The sequence below is a fragment of the Varroa jacobsoni genome, unplaced genomic scaffold, assembly GCF_002532875.2.
Source record: "Varroa jacobsoni isolate VJ856 unplaced genomic scaffold, vjacob_1.0 scaffold_656, whole genome shotgun sequence".
In the NCBI taxonomy this organism is placed as follows: Eukaryota; Metazoa; Arthropoda; class Arachnida; order Mesostigmata; family Varroidae; genus Varroa; species Varroa jacobsoni.
This window is the reverse complement of record NW_019213558.1, coordinates 97,111-112,213: the sequence shown is the minus strand read 5'-3', so window position 1 is coordinate 112,213 and position 15,103 is coordinate 97,111. Positions and strand designations below refer to the sequence as shown.

General features: G+C 39.7%; 1 protein-coding gene and 1 non-coding gene across 4 annotated transcripts; one reads left to right on the top strand and one right to left on the bottom strand.

Annotated features, from left to right (window-relative positions):
* Positions 1–123: 123 nt before the first annotated feature.
* LOC111262360 (uncharacterized) lies at positions 124–11,583 on the bottom strand. 3 transcript variants are annotated; one of them, XM_086969080.1, is made up of 7 exons: positions 10,955–11,576; positions 10,091–10,201; positions 9,892–9,927; positions 6,019–6,170; positions 4,333–4,428; positions 861–1,097; positions 124–373 (listed from the first exon to the last, which is right to left on the bottom strand). In XM_086969080.1, exons 4-7 carry the CDS (start codon positions 6,046–6,048, stop codon positions 344–346), a joined length of 393 nt encoding a protein of 130 aa, XP_086825206.1. In that variant the 5' UTR covers positions 6,049–6,170; positions 9,892–9,927; positions 10,091–10,201; positions 10,955–11,576; the 3' UTR covers positions 124–343. The 3 variants fall into 3 exon arrangements, with proteins under 3 accessions (XP_086825206.1, XP_022692296.1, XP_022692298.1); XM_022836561.2 differs by lacking the exons at positions 6,019–6,170; positions 10,091–10,201 and having other exon boundaries at positions 10,955–11,575; XM_022836563.2 differs by lacking the exons at positions 4,333–4,428; positions 6,019–6,170; positions 10,091–10,201 and having other exon boundaries at positions 10,955–11,583.
* Positions 11,584–13,956: 2,373 nt separating this feature from the next.
* On the top strand, positions 13,957–14,038 carry TRNAS-GCU (transfer RNA serine (anticodon GCU)). The gene has a single exon. It is a non-coding gene; the product is annotated as a tRNA-Ser (tRNA).
* The last annotated feature ends 1,065 nt before the right edge of the window (positions 14,039–15,103 follow it).

Below are 15,103 nucleotides of genomic sequence, written 5' to 3'. Positions count from 1 at the left end.
ATTGCACCCTAGCTTTTGAGTTTTTCTTTTTTTTTGAATTGAAACTATTTATAAAGACTTATAGACGAAAATGCACGGGTGCTTGGCCCAAGTGGCACTTTTTCGCTAAGGACATACGTTCAATTAAAGCAATTTGATAATTTTATTTGCAACAACGACTCCCACATATTTTGCATAAATTCGCAATGTTATTTGAATTTATCTCTTGTGTACATCGATCTTTCGTTGTACCGTCTAGTAACAAATGGTCAGACATTGATTTGTACGCATGCCCGACCCGAAAGAGCATTTTGCTGCTTATTTCATTCATGGAAACCGCGAAAGCTTCGCACGACTTCTCGCTTCACGTACGATCGCGACGTGGTTCGGCCGCCTGCAGTCAGAGTATGATAAAACATTAGATTACAGTTAATCTGTGGGTTGGTGCTGGGAACTGGGTCGAAGGCCAACTTAAGTTTTCAGTTCAATTTTTAACTTGGCTAGGCTAAAGTTCAGGTGTTAGTAAGCCGTAAATCTCAGAACTAGTACTCACTGTGATCCATCACAACAGTCATTTTATCTGATGTATAAGCCAATGCTGCGTCTGAATAGGCAAAGGCTATTAGACCAATCATAACGTTAGCCCTGATATCTTTTTCTGGTGTCATTGATATTTAGCTCAGGGAATTAAGCCTAACAAAGCTAAACTTTGCCATATAGTGTTGAGGATTTCATTTTTGAGATTTGATATTTCATATCTATGGCTACATCGCAGGCTAATATAGTGAAATTAATAAAAATTTTCGATAGGATGCTCAAAGCAGACGCACAAGTGAAAATTACATATACCGCGTATTATCATATACAATTAAATATCTTGCCTGTCGGCGACGATGTGTCACGGAGCCTCTTACTCTGCAGCTGCGTCTTCTTTTGGATTTTGATCTTCGAGGTCTTCGTTTTCTGGCACTTTTGGGCTTTTTCTTTGAAACGGAGAGCCTGGGGTCCAGTTGATTTACTGGGTCAGCGGCATTTAGATACGGGTTAATCATTGCGATCTTATTTTGCGGTGGACTAATCTGCGGTAATTTCATATGCTTCAAGCCTTTAACCAACGCCTAAATGCACACGAGATTAAAGACGAAATGAATAGAAAACTCAAATACCCACTCTGATGCTGTCGATCAGACATTAGGCACATGTTTCTTATGGCTTGTGTCAATTACGCTAAATATCTTACGACACCGCTACATGTAGAAACAAAGGAGAAAACATGACAGAAACGACTTTGTCGCTAGAGCCTCGTGTAGTCACAGCTAAGACCAGTTTTTCCAAAGCAACTTGCAATCCTACGCGCGTTGGGCCTGGAAACGGCTGTTTTAAGGATAATTAGACTATTGACGCTCAAGGTTACCTTCACAGGGTTTCTTAAGTTCGCTGGTAGGCTTTTAAATAGGGATTAAGGTTATCTTTTTACGCAGTCCTTTTGGTTTGAGGGAAGGGGCTAAATGCTGCTGCGCCGATTCTTATTTGGTTTTCCCGAACGATAATCATTATAAGCTTTAGAATTTTTGTACGGATTTTTCACCTGCCGGAAACTTCAGAAATGCTCTGATTCGGTTGCCGCCTTGGAATCCATGAATACGACGACTAGCAGTAGCGTCCGTTTTGGCAATGGGCCCTCGATTACGGCTAGCAAAAAAACCGACTAAGGCCTGTCTTTGTTAAGAAGACTAGCAGTTTGTAACAAACACTCTTCTTTACAATATTCCGTCCTGAGGCCGGCAGGTCACGGTTATTCTAATTTTTTGAATGGCCTGTGGTCCTATATTATCTAAGAAAACTATGGAAAAGGGCTTACAAGGAGAGTTTGCCACCCTAAACACTCCAATCTGGCTGATTATGTTTCCGACGTTCCTAGAAATACCAGGTTCGCAGGACAATGGAGCGACAGGATACGTGCTTATGGATACACTTACATTATAGCCTAGTCAAGCATTAAGAATTTTCGATGATTCCAAAGAACTAAAAAGAGCGTGTATCCGTTTTTATGGCACTTAAAAAAATGTTCGATGATACGCTAAACATGAAAAGAGTCGCACTTGTAAGATGCCATAAATAGAATCTTAGCCAAAGACTGCGTTTTTTCTCGCGAAAACCTATCGGAAACATTGGGTAGCCAACGATGGATTGACAACAAAATATCTTTTGTCTATGACGTCCCGTTTCGGAAAAAACCAAAAAATGTTGGGTCTTGACCCGACCAAAAAAGCAACATGCGACTGCGAGTAATTCCGCTGCTTTGGAACTGCACGCGGTGTCAGCCATCAGTACAAAGCAAGCCAACATTGGGCATGCAGTTGTCCAAGTTCTTCTTGTTGATTCAAAAAGAAAAGCCGACATCGACAATTGTAGACCTTTATTTGTCTCTAAATATGGTTTATGTACCTAACAGATGTTGGTTCGTTTCAGGGTGGAGCGCATATAAACGTCTCTGAACCGACGTTCGTTGAGTCAGATTATTTTTACTGCAAACAGAAAAGCGTGCTAGAATATTTTTGTAACTTCAGTTTAACATCGACTGGGGCCTAGTCAGTAGTAGAGCTCTATCTCATTAACTAAAACCGTATAACCAACATTTTCTAAATACGCCGAAATGGGAATTATACAAGACAGGCCATATGTTCAGGCAACGGAGCGAAGTTCTAAAAATGGACGCACTTAAACAGCTCTGCATTTTTTTTTTAGCGTGCGTGCGTACATCTATGTATGGTTTGTGAATTGTTTGATATTTTTTTTATACCGAAAAGTTAAATCAGCTATCTATTTCTGAACTACTCGAACGATCCTAGTTCATTAATGAACCAAGATAATCAATTAGTTTCTGTTTTATCGCTCAGCGGACTGAAAATGAGGGTGTTTGCTCAAAACATGGACACTCCATTTTACCTCAATGTAGCAACGTACACGTTATTTGTGCCATTCATAAAGATACGCATGACCGCTCTAGGGACGACAAAAAACAAAACCGGCCTAGTAACAAATAGTACTTTCGGCCTAAAGAGGCCTAGGGCGTTTTCTCTTTCTTTCAGCTGCCTAGCAAAATTTTACGACAAGCTATAACAAGACAGTACTGAAAAAAGGTCATTTCCTTTTGAATTCTTCGATATGACCGGCTCATTTGTACAAAACAGTCTCTCGTATCGCCCTATCTAATGGGGGCCATTTTTTTTTAACGCTTCAAAGTTGATTACCTTGAGAATCAGTTTTAGGCTACGGAAAGTAAATTATCCTTAAATAAAATTCTGGTCTGAATTTTCCCTCCGGAAATAAGGGTTTGATATATTCTGCTAATCTTACTCCGTTTTGTCGCATCTGCCTCTATTAATTGGGGGGGGGGGGGGGGGGGGGGAAGGTGTCGCCCTACAAACCTGTGTATTTTTGTCAAAATACTCAAATATTGAAGCTCTTAAATAGTTCGATATCGGTGAGGAAAACACAATATAACGAAGGTATGGAACAATGATGACACGTTTGCCGTTAAGTTCAATGGTGGAACGTTTATATACCCCAAAAGAAATAGTGGAAATGTATAGGTTTTTTTTAGAAATTCCGTTAAAAATTTATAATTATACGGCGTTTCAGTTAAAATTTTACAAGTTTTACCCGTTCCATCTTGTACTGACAACTTTACAACCATCTTCTCGTTAAACATTTGTGCAGCAAAAAAAAAACTCAAGCTACTGAACCGTTAAAGTAGAATCTGTTGTCTCCGGTGATACCCTTAGTAAATATTTTACACGTGACTTAGTAACACTGCCTTGAGTATGAATACAGTACACACAATTAACTTGATTATAACTATAGTCGAATTAAAAGTGTCTGGTATTTCGCATATATTCAAATAAAGAAAAGGAACTAAACACCGATGCCCCCGTTCCCGAAAGATAATTAATCTACATTTGTTTTGCATTACATTACATTACTATCTAATATACAGAACCTTGACAGTCCCTTTTCTCTAACATGGTTTTGGCGGCAGTATTATGTAAATTGTTTTATGTTTGCATAACGAAACATTAACTTATGTTCGCACTTTTCTTGCTTGGTGTAAGTAAGTCCGTCAACGGACGAAAACGAACGTTTTTAGGAGTTCCTAGTAGTCTTGTTGTGAATATTTAACTACCGTCCCCGTAAACATTGATAATGATCAATGAAGAATGATCTTCACTTATCTGTTACCGTGCTTCATATTACAGTTTGGCTGCTTTAGGTCAAATCGTTTCAACGGTCCAGTGTGAAATGCAAATAAGCCTTAATGATGATGGCGATAGTGGCCATGACGATACGAACCAAGATGTCGTACTCTTTGCTGGGTTCAGTTGATGTAGCGGAAGACTTTTCCGAAGCGACGCTTTTTGTCGTAATATTTACGCTCGCTCTTTTTATCTAGAACAATTCAATTAAGTTTCTCTATTATTATTATTATCAAGCATATCAGTTCAAACATTAGAGGTAGATAGACATGCAATACGAGCCTGATCGGTGCGACCCAATTTTGGTTTTCGTCCATTTTGGATTTCGTAACTTTGGAATGTTATCAATCCCACAATATATTCTTGTGCTATGTGAACTTACTATCATTTCTAAATTTACGCATAAAAATCACATACTTAGTATTGCCGTTATTACTTGCTATATATATTTACGAAACATCGTCATTCGAAGGGCTACAGTAATAGTCAACGCTTGGATGTCGAAAATCCAGAACATACTCTGGTAGTCAAATGGTGCACTACATAAGCTTACGGGACATCGGTGGTACGCGATCGAGACCTCGAACCTATTAACAGAGAGAAGATGTCTCGTATTCACCCGTGTCAGAATTGTCAATTTCAACCTCTTTGGTTAGTTACGTACAGTGATCGTGCCGTTCCATTCCAAATGAATAGAATTAGACTGGCAAAGTAAATAGGAATTGGAATCACTGCACTGGATGTATATGGACAGGAGTGGGGGTGCAATACTGCTTAGCAATTGCTTTGGGCGAAGCTAAATAGGTCCAACGCACAATGACGTAGCTCCTGTCATATTTCACTCTGTATTTCGGCATTTAGGAAGTGAAGTATGATGCGTTTATGGACTCAATGGCAGCGACGGTAATTTCGGTACATTTTAATGGATTTAACATCCCAAGTTTATTGTGCAGAGGATAGAGTAAGCATCAGAATTGACGGGTCATCCTTGAATACCTGTATATGTATTGAAGCCTAAAAAGTAGTACTCACTAAATACTCGGAGAGCGTTACGGAATATTGCCAAGCGATCAAATCAAGATCGATTTAACTTGCTCCGAAGCTAACAGCGAATGGATAATGATTTTGCACGTCGACTGATAGTTTTTTTTCTGCGTAATTAAAACAAAGCATAGAGATCCGCCGAACCGTATCTGAAGTCGATACAGTGAAGATAATGTAATATGCACCGGAGATGCTAATGCATTTGTGTTATTCCCGAATGTAGGGAAGATCCTGCCGACAGAATTTCAGGGGGAAAACAGAATAGAAAGATAGCCGCAAACGCATTGTCGAATCCCTTCAAATTCAGGACATAACAATTCAGCTAGCATGGAACACTTGAATTGAAGATCAGATTGTAACCTTTGTTTGATAAAAAAAAGAACAAAGCGCTTTCTAAACTTGGACCTCGGCTAGATATGGCCTCATGATGTCGATTGCGAACGCTCACTTTCTCCACCACACGACTTTGGTTGCTAGGATAGCCCAATGTCACCACCAAGAGATCCACTTATGGTAGCATGCAATGAAGACGCAATTCAGCTGAGCTGCCATTAGAACCGTCGCTCGTAAAAATGCTCTGTCGAACGTAGTCGTATCAGCGATTCCTCCGTTAAAGAGCATAAACGTCGAATACATATGTGGCGTTATGTTTCTGAGGGCCTGGATTAAAACGAATATGCATAGTACTGCATACAATTAAATGACTAAGCTTAAGCATCTTTAGCATTAGAGTTTTTACCTTAATCAGGTCGTGTGCCGAAGACTCCATAAATGCATCATACTTCACTTCCTAAATGCCTTGAGTTGGCCTAGATATTTCCTTCCGAGGTTGCAAAGCCGTAGGATCCAGTAAGTTCAGCTTGCGCCAATAAAGGATTGATATGGTGCCTTCTGAATAAAGAAAATATTTTTACGCACCACCAAAAAAGAGATACTATATTCCCATTTTGTCAAGGCTCTCCTATAGGGTTTAGGATGGCTATAGTTTACTTGGCTTATGCACTGTATGCGTATCATGGGGTTTATATATGAGCATACTTCGATATATGAGGCTTCGTTTAACTGGTGAACATTAAATGTCCTGCCGTCATCAGAGTACCTACCACCTGCCTTTCTTCAAAAATGTTAGGAAAATTGTTTTACTGGACGATAAGGACCCATTAGATTTACGTATTAGCCACTTTATTGTTTCACGTTTAATGTCAATATTAATACCACGAATGTCTAAAAATATATGGACATTTTGCCTTTTTTTTTGTTTTATGTCTGGAATAATCGCATTGCTCCCAGAGGTATGTTAGCTAAATAACTCGGTAATAGCTTTTTTTTTTTTTGTGGCGATTCCCCTATTGGACTGAGCTACTAAAAGCACAAAACCGCTTTTATAACTACTCTGTACGATAGAGACCGTTTCAAAGAAATGGACCATGGTATGATTTTCCTTATGTATGGTCTTAGCTGCTTGAAATGAAGGCTTGAATGTAAGCGAGGTGGCTTAGCTTCACAGATGTTTAGTACCGCAAGAGCTTGTCTGCACTAGTAGATCTTATGGACTCGACCATAGGACCTACGGGAAGTGCAAAGGTCCCGGAAAGTTCAATAGCACTTTACTGTTAGGGATTCTAGGCACGCTTTTACATCGGACAACAAGTTTCTTCCAACGAAATGGAAGCACTGTGGCTTGCGGTTGACCAAGTCCCACAATGGTATGTGGCGGGACGCTGTCTTATTGAAAGAACTTGCTTTAACATGTTAAATTTTCTTCACTACTATAATATTCTATGCAATATGTGAGACGAAATAAATTACCGACGAAACGTGCGGCGCCAGTCAACCTCACTTTAAACTTTTCCGTTAAAATTAACTTAATTTGCTCGAAGTAACCTGAGAAGTTTAAAATCACTTCAGATGTTGAATTTAGCTAAGCTTATGGAAACTTACGCATGGATAGTAAAATGCGGTTTGGAATAAATACGAAACCGCACGAAAAACCGTGCGTAAAAAAACGAAAGGGGTTCAGAAGTACTCTCAGAGTAACGGTGGGAAATTTCGGGCAAGCGTATTCTCATCACAGCTTAAATGCAAAGCAGAGTCAGGGCGGCAGCGGCCCGTATCGATGCTCGTTTTTCTTATAATTAAACGATAATTAATCGGGCTCCATTAACTGAAGGCACGCCGAAATGGCATAAAATCTCAGAATCTGACGTACGCATCGGTCTATGGCTCAACCGCAACTTTATGCAAACGTTTTATTAATGTAGTAACGACGGTTGTGTACCCGCGCGTTCAAATTCATTAATACTGCGAGAAGATACGTAAAATAATCGTCATTTATTTTTACTGAAATAATTAAAAATAGCCGATTGTCTAAAATTTTACGGAATTACCTTGCTCGATTCGTAATTGCTACAACGACGATGAATCTCAAGTAAATTTTAATGTCAGAACAGCTTATTCGCTGTTGTTTCCAAGGAACGTGCCAAGAGATACCCAATTAGAAACTATACATTTTCGTCTGTATTGCTCAGACAGTCTGGAGTGAATTATCTGGTTGTTTTTGAATAACATTCCCATTGTAACGTGTTTGCTTGTTAATTATAGGGGCACGTTATGATAATCTAAACTAGAATCTGGAGGCACAAACCAAACAACCGACTGAATTCCTAACGGCTTAATACTGGACGTAAAACACGGAACACTTAAGTTTCTTTAATAGCACAGTCAGACAAATCTCAGTGGCCCATGTATGAAAGAACGACATTTTGAAGGCGTGTTTTGCTGGGAGTGGGGAGTGGGAAGTATCTCTTCGAAAGTGGCTCAAGAAAACTGCGACGAACTCAAATTAAGTGCTTTTTTTTTAATCGAAGATGTCGCTTTATCACTCTGCACCCCTTTATTGAGTAAATTTCAGCTATAAAATCCTCGTACTCATTATCTGGCCGGTTCCGGCCCAGCATGTGCTAACGGTGTGCTGGGCGCCTGCTCATCCCGAAGTGCAGCACGTTCTAGGCTGTTACTATAGGATGAACTCAAACATCCTTTATCACCTGGTCGCGCAAGTACGGTAGAAGCGGAGGCCCCTGGAAGGGGGATTTTTAAGGAAAAAGACCCCCGAGCAATGTTGGAAACGGGGCATACAATACTGGGTTGATCAGGTATGTAGCCTCGATAGGGTAAGCAGATTCAAATTCCTCTATGGAGTTCTGTTTGATGCTGTGGTGCTGCGCCCTTAAGTCGCTGATTGTCGTAGGGACCTGAGTACGAGCTCGTTCGCGCGCAGTATACTAATGGAAATGGAATTACCCATTCTTCCAAATAAGCCAGAATTGTGCCGCATCGTTAACCTCTATAATGGCGAAGACATGGGTGCGTGTCTGCGTATATGCTTTAAACATTCAAGGTGAAAAAAAATTCTATTGTCTTTGAAATGGGCAGGCAGCACCCGCTGTTGCTATTGGTTTACTGAACGCTTTAAAAAAATGCGTCCCCCGTATACCTTAGTAGTCTGATTACAGTGCTTCGCAAAGATAAAGCGATCATCGTTACGCTTGAGGAATCAAATTATAATTTCGACATAACACTGTAAAGTAAACAGGATATCTTTCTGCTGTAAATGCGTAATATATGAACTATTTCCGCTGAAAAAAAAATGTATTGAGAAAGAAAAAAGTAAAAAGAAAGAAAAAAAAAGTAAAAGAAAGAAAGAAAAGAACTTGCGCCGATACACGACTGATCGTTTTCTAATAATAAAGAGGGTAAATCACAACGCATCGTACCGTTTACGTGGCTCTCTGTTTTGAGTGGTCTCGCTACAAACACTGAATCCTCTCAGCATTAATACGAATTAAAGCCTAGTACCTAGGCTAGCTAGGGGCCACAGACAAGCCCCTAGCTATAATATAGCTAGGGGCTTGTCTGTGGCACGATGAAAACCAATGTGGACAAAAAAAAACTTTATTTTATTGATAATGTATAGATTCGAATAGCACCGAACAATCATTGATTAAAACCAAATCAGGTAATATTATAAAGGTTGTGTTAGCTTTGTTTTTTTTTATAAAGTTAATATTTCAGGGTGCTGGAGCCTCTTCAGTGTCAAACCATCGCTCGTCGTTGATGGCGTGTACTTATGATTTCTTCGATGGCCAACAGCAACATGAGAAACGCGACCGACCAGCGGATCTCAGAAAAAATGTGTTTTGGAATAGCTGTCAAGGCATGGTGTTCTATTTGTAGCGTCTGCTCGCTAGCGAGGTCGACAGTAGAATACAATCATTTGTGTTCGTTTTTCAGAAATAATAACCTAGTTCCTTAGATTACGACGGCTGATTGTTTCAATAGGCTGTTGAAACCTTTGAACCGTTAGCTACGTACTATTCGAGCAGGAAAAATTAGCCAGTAGCTTTTAGCTGTAGGATCATAACCCTGCTTACCATTAAGTTCACCGATAGCACTAAGTGTTTAATGTTGCGAACACATTTTCCAGAGTTTACGAAAACTTTGTTAGATACTGAATGTACCGTATAGTAATAGATATATATATCTATATATATGTACCAATCATGAAAGAACAGAGGTGTACTTGCAACTGTGAGAAAATAGCAATACGTACTGGGCTAGAAGTGTGTGGGCTCGGAGGGCCTGGTTGCTGTAAAGCAAAATTACAGTGAAGTCAGAAATTTGCACATTCGGTTATCGAGTAACCGGTTCTTCATAGATAAGCAAGTAACAGAATGTACGTAAAAACGTTCGAAAAATTTTATACCGAAGTAATAATAGTAAAAATAATCAACAAAAGGTCTTAATCTTACCAGCAGCCCATGTTGATATATTCCTTTTGATTGACTCCATAAAGTAGCAGTTTCTATCGCGCAAAGCGTTCTATTTTCTCAGTAGCGAGATGTTTTCTAGAGTCGATCAAGCTTAATTGTTTTATAAAACGCAAGTAAGACAAAAGTTGAGAAAAACGTCGCATGTGATATAAATGCACATGTCGGTAGTCGAAATGTGTAGGAAATACGGTCGAAGCACATTTTCTCTAGTCTTAGGACGAAGTTTGATTAATTCGGAACCAAGTCTTCTGCCGTATAATCGGACATCAAGGTACCTAAGTCAGCTTACATCTAGTTTTCATGCAGCTGCGTATTTGAAAGATCTCAATAAAAATAAAGTAGCTTAATTATGGCTTCAGCAAAATATGGATTAAATTGGGTCTTTTCTTCCGTGTCGTTTGCAAACGACAAAAGTTGATCTCCGACGTTCAAGACAGATAAGTTGAACTTTTTTTTCTTCACAATTTGTGGTTTGATGGCACAATATGCCCGTTTATATGCCACCTATTTCTGCTTCATAGGTCTGTACTCTGATTTTCATTTGCATAATTCAAAGTATTCTATATTGAAAAATAGTTACGTATCTGAGTGCGCTGAGCTTTTAAAATCTCGTGAACAGAAAATTTCGTGTTCGAAATCGTTCGAATCCTTTGAATAACAAAAGCATTTTGAAGAGTGTAGTTTGTGTTGACAGAACTTATCAACTTCCCTGATATAGGACAATGCTCGACTTAGGGAACTTTGGGTCGTAAAACACTTCCCTTTATCCTGTGTTATAACATGCCTTTTTGTACATATACGTATACATCCAATGAAGTTGTCTTCATTCTATCAAATACACACATCGTCTTTTTCTCCTTGTTCACTGGATGAGCCTGCTGAAGAGCTGTCCTCATCCTCTGATAACGGGTTTACTTCCATTGACCGCGTATTGGCGACTTCACGACCGTGCAAGTCAGAACAAGGTCAGAATCGCAACGTCGAACGATACCTCTACACAAACGCAAGTCTACCGAAAACTATAAACACCGGGATATTTTAATTTAAAGGTATTCGCCTCGAGAGTACTGTAATTTAATCCTCACTTCTTTGTGAAACGTCTATTTCACCTGCTCTACCTTGACTACTTCAAATATTGAACCTCAACGATTTTTTGTTTCGTTATCGTAATAGAACGACATGGTTGCGTTGTCATAGGTTTCCTGTCCCTAAATTCGTGAGCTCGACTGAAAAGTTCTCCATTTGGGTTGCGCAAGGACGACCTCACTCAAGCTTGAGCGGTATCTGAGAGAGTGTATTGCTTGCGTCTTAAGTAAACTTCTGGCGTAATGAACGTATTTTACTTAATGATGGCAAAGACGTAGTAGTGGGGATAAGTGGACTGTAGGAGCTCCATCACCAACAGTTATCATCTAAGGACGCTCAAACGCGTTTAGGTAACCTAACGAGCTTAATGGATGACATGCCTGCTAATGATAGGGGCACATTGTGATATAGGTTTGAACGTGGGCATAAACACGGTTCGTTTTACGCTAAGAGCCAGCTCTCTGTTGGGGTGCCTAAACGCGATACCGGGCGTAAAACTCGAAACATATAGGTAAAGTAACGAGCGTCGCCGATGAGAAGCGTTGTTAACTAAGCAAAGCCACATGGGACGCATAGTAGGGAAGTCAATGTTATGATTTACAAACCATTAAGTTTTGAACAATAAGTTTGAGAAATCGAATCGTTTTAGTACCTATAATAAATTTGTTAACTAAAGAATAAAACTGTGGCCAACTTTGTTTTAAGGATAACCGTACCGCACAAGCACCGTTTAGGCTAAAGCGATACTCTAGGATTTATAGAGAACCATAAGGAAAAGAAATCATATGAACATGGCGTTAGGTAGCCCCTTAGGTTAAGCATTATAAAACGCAGATGCTACTCTAACATAAAGAAAAGTGTCTACACATACTCTGAAATCGTAAATACGCGTCCATTTGTAGGGAAGTTATCACATTGGAACTTTACAAAGTATTTACCCAGTTCTTGCTTTTTGCCAAGGCTTCTTCTAGATAATTTGAAAAGTCTGCTAAGCTTGACTAAAGCGGCTTTTCATCTACTTTCTGTTCTGTGGGTCAGAAACCCGAAGCTAGTAGAAGTAGTTAATATTTGGCGGACGGATAATTATAAAGATCTGTGTCATTTCTAGCGGACTTCAGCTATTTTCCAATGCAGACAAGCATTTTAGTAATGCTCCAAAGATTGGTAGAAGGGAACGTCCTGTTGGATTTCTCTGCCTGCTCTCTAATTTGAATAAAAGAAACGTTTCCAGTTTTAGGTCTGGTACAGCTTTAGTCAAGCACTGTTCAGACCGAACTGCTGGGCTCTTTCAACAAGGAGTGAATCGTCGTTATGCCCGCTTTGAAACCCGTTAATAGCACAACATTACGGTATCCAACGAAGCGGTAGGATGCCGATACAAGCAGCCATCTACCTTTAACATAAATAAATCAATTTTACAAACCAGCCCTGACCTGCCTATATTTTGTGCACGATAGTTATGAAAACGCGTTAAAAAAGATTCCGGCCACGTATAGCCTTGCGAAAAGTTGAAGTAGTGCAGATGCCTGCGGAAACTTAAAGCGAACCCCGTTTAATAAAAGTTATTTTACTTACTGGATACAGATGTTTCAGTACCCCTCAGATCTTCATAAGAGAAAAATCTTGAGAAGAATGCGCACGCAAAAGCATTGCACGCCTACAGCTTGCGAGCATTAATTGCGACTAGATACTTACCGGCGGATAGACATGTTCTGAAGATATGTAACGATTATAGAATCATGCCATTGCTGTTGCCATTGTGACGTAAGGAAGCATATAGAAGTTCATTTCGTCTCCGAGTACAATCTATAATTATTGTAATTTATCCTTAAATGCCCAATTATCTAGATTTTAAACATAAATGGCCTACGTGCAACGTGGCGCGCCTCATAACCTTAAGGTCACGGGTCATTTTGAAAAGACTTGGTTTATGCCCACTCAACCTCCACATGTGTCCTTTCTGTATTACAGCCATATCGGTAGCCATCGAGTGTTCCCTGATAAATTTATTAAAGCATTGCATCTGCGTGTGTTCGTCAGTTAACTTCTTTGAAAAATAAATTAACGTACAGTTTGCTAACACTCATCAACCACATCTTTTAAAGTAATAACATACGTTATTGCGTTCTTATTAAAGGCAGCCTCTAAAAAACTCCTTCAAACGAACATTACCTGGTATAAATTTATTCAACAACAACGGTTAACTGCATAAAAACTCTTGATTGTGCTCGCCTCCGTACATTCAATACCGTTGTCTCTTATTTTCACTATAGCGTTTCATTCCTCAGAAATTCGTTTAGGCAAAGACCACTGTCACTTTGAATCCGGTAAAGCTGCGACAGTGCAGCGCGTTTCCTTTGCGAATAGTATGAAAAGCCAAAGGAACTGCAACAGGTTTCTGCATACAAAGGAGTTACAATATAGGCTTGGATATTAAAATGGTGGCATGGAGAAAGCTGAATGAAAAAAAAACACGCGAATATATTCTACATATTGAAAATATCTATCATCATGCAGCCACAAGAGGGTCGGTTCATTCTATCAACGAAGCCTTATACAACTTACATCTAATTAAAAATCATTTGCGAGTAGTTTCGAGCAGGTAACATACAATAGGCAAGGGGTGTCTGATGGTCATTTAACCAAAGATAGACCCTCGAAAGAAAATGGTACATCTTGAGTCAAAAGTTATTCAAATTATTTTTTATTCAATTAACTTAATTAAATTAACAAATTATTCAATTTGTTTAGTATCACGCGACGAGGTGGCCGAGTGGTTAAGGCGTTGGACTGCTAATCCAATGGGCTCTGCCCGCGTGGGTTCGAATCCCATCTTCGTCGATATGTATATTTTATCTCGTATTCCACATTTCTTGCTAAACGTCACACAGAAACCAAACTCTGCGCGCAAGAATTGAACAACTTACCATATCTAATGGGACGAAGCTTGCCTGAGTGAGGTTGACCGTGTGAGTGTACTTGACTAAATGAAATAAATCCTCGGTTAACCCTTATTCAAGAGGATAGGAGAAAAAAGTTGGCATGCTTATTTCCAACTTTCTCATTTTATTCCAGTGAAAGCCAATGATGGGCTGGGTTCGACAGAAGCATCACAATAAATCTGAAAATTTATTCCCGAACGGCTAGTGCATGTTTTTAGTTCAGAGCTGAATTCAGTCCGTTCAGTTTGGTCAGCTGAATTAAGCTGCCGGCGCTTATTTGCGTCGTCAAACTAAGTACCCATTCCTTTAATTCTTGTTAGCCCTAACGTAGTTTAAGCACTCCTCGTGAGTACTCGAGAACATCTGCGACTGATCCAACTGGGTACCAAAAAGCCAGTAAAAGCTGATGGAAATCGGTAGCCAGTGACAGCATGTAAATCTACAGTAAATTGACTAATTTCTTTTTTTGCCAATGCTGGTAACGCCGGGCCTGCTCCTCCTCCCTTTCTCTTTCCCAAAAATCTGACTTATCTACCGAAAACCTGCTGTCCAGCTCGAGAGAAATTCTGAGCTTCGCCTTGACATGGGTCTAGCAACGATAATACGTCTAACGTATATTCGGACGACAGATCAACTGAGTTGTCTCCTCTTTTAAAATGTACGGAATACTGCCTCAGAACGCTGTCGCTACGGAGATGCTCATAACACAATGCGAACATTTTAATCAATGGCTTTTCTGTTTGAGCGTGCCATTGATGTGACGGTATGCAAATTGACGTATGTAACTGATAACTAATCAATCGGCAGTAAAAAGGTCACCCACGGATTCGTTCATTGATTTGCTAACCTCCTAGTATTAGGCAATGATTTCCAGAATTATTACAGTAAGGTTCTGAGTGATTAACGCTCTCCATATCGTTAGACGTAGTCATTTAAATGCAGCCCACAGCAGCAGCACAAGCTG

Coding starts and splice junctions, on each gene's coding strand:
- LOC111262360 (XM_022836561.2), bottom strand. CDS start 11,032: ATGGAAGTAAACCCGTTATCAGAGGATGAGGACAGCTCTTCAGCAGGC. Junction 9,928..10,954: donor AACAAGGAGAAAAAGACGAT/GTGTGTATTTGA, acceptor TTTGCTTTACAG/CAACCAGGCCCTCCGAGCCC. Junction 1,098..4,332: donor GCAAAGAGTACGACATCTTG/GTTCGTATCGTC, acceptor GTGTGCATTTAG/GCGTTGGTTAAAGGCTTGAA.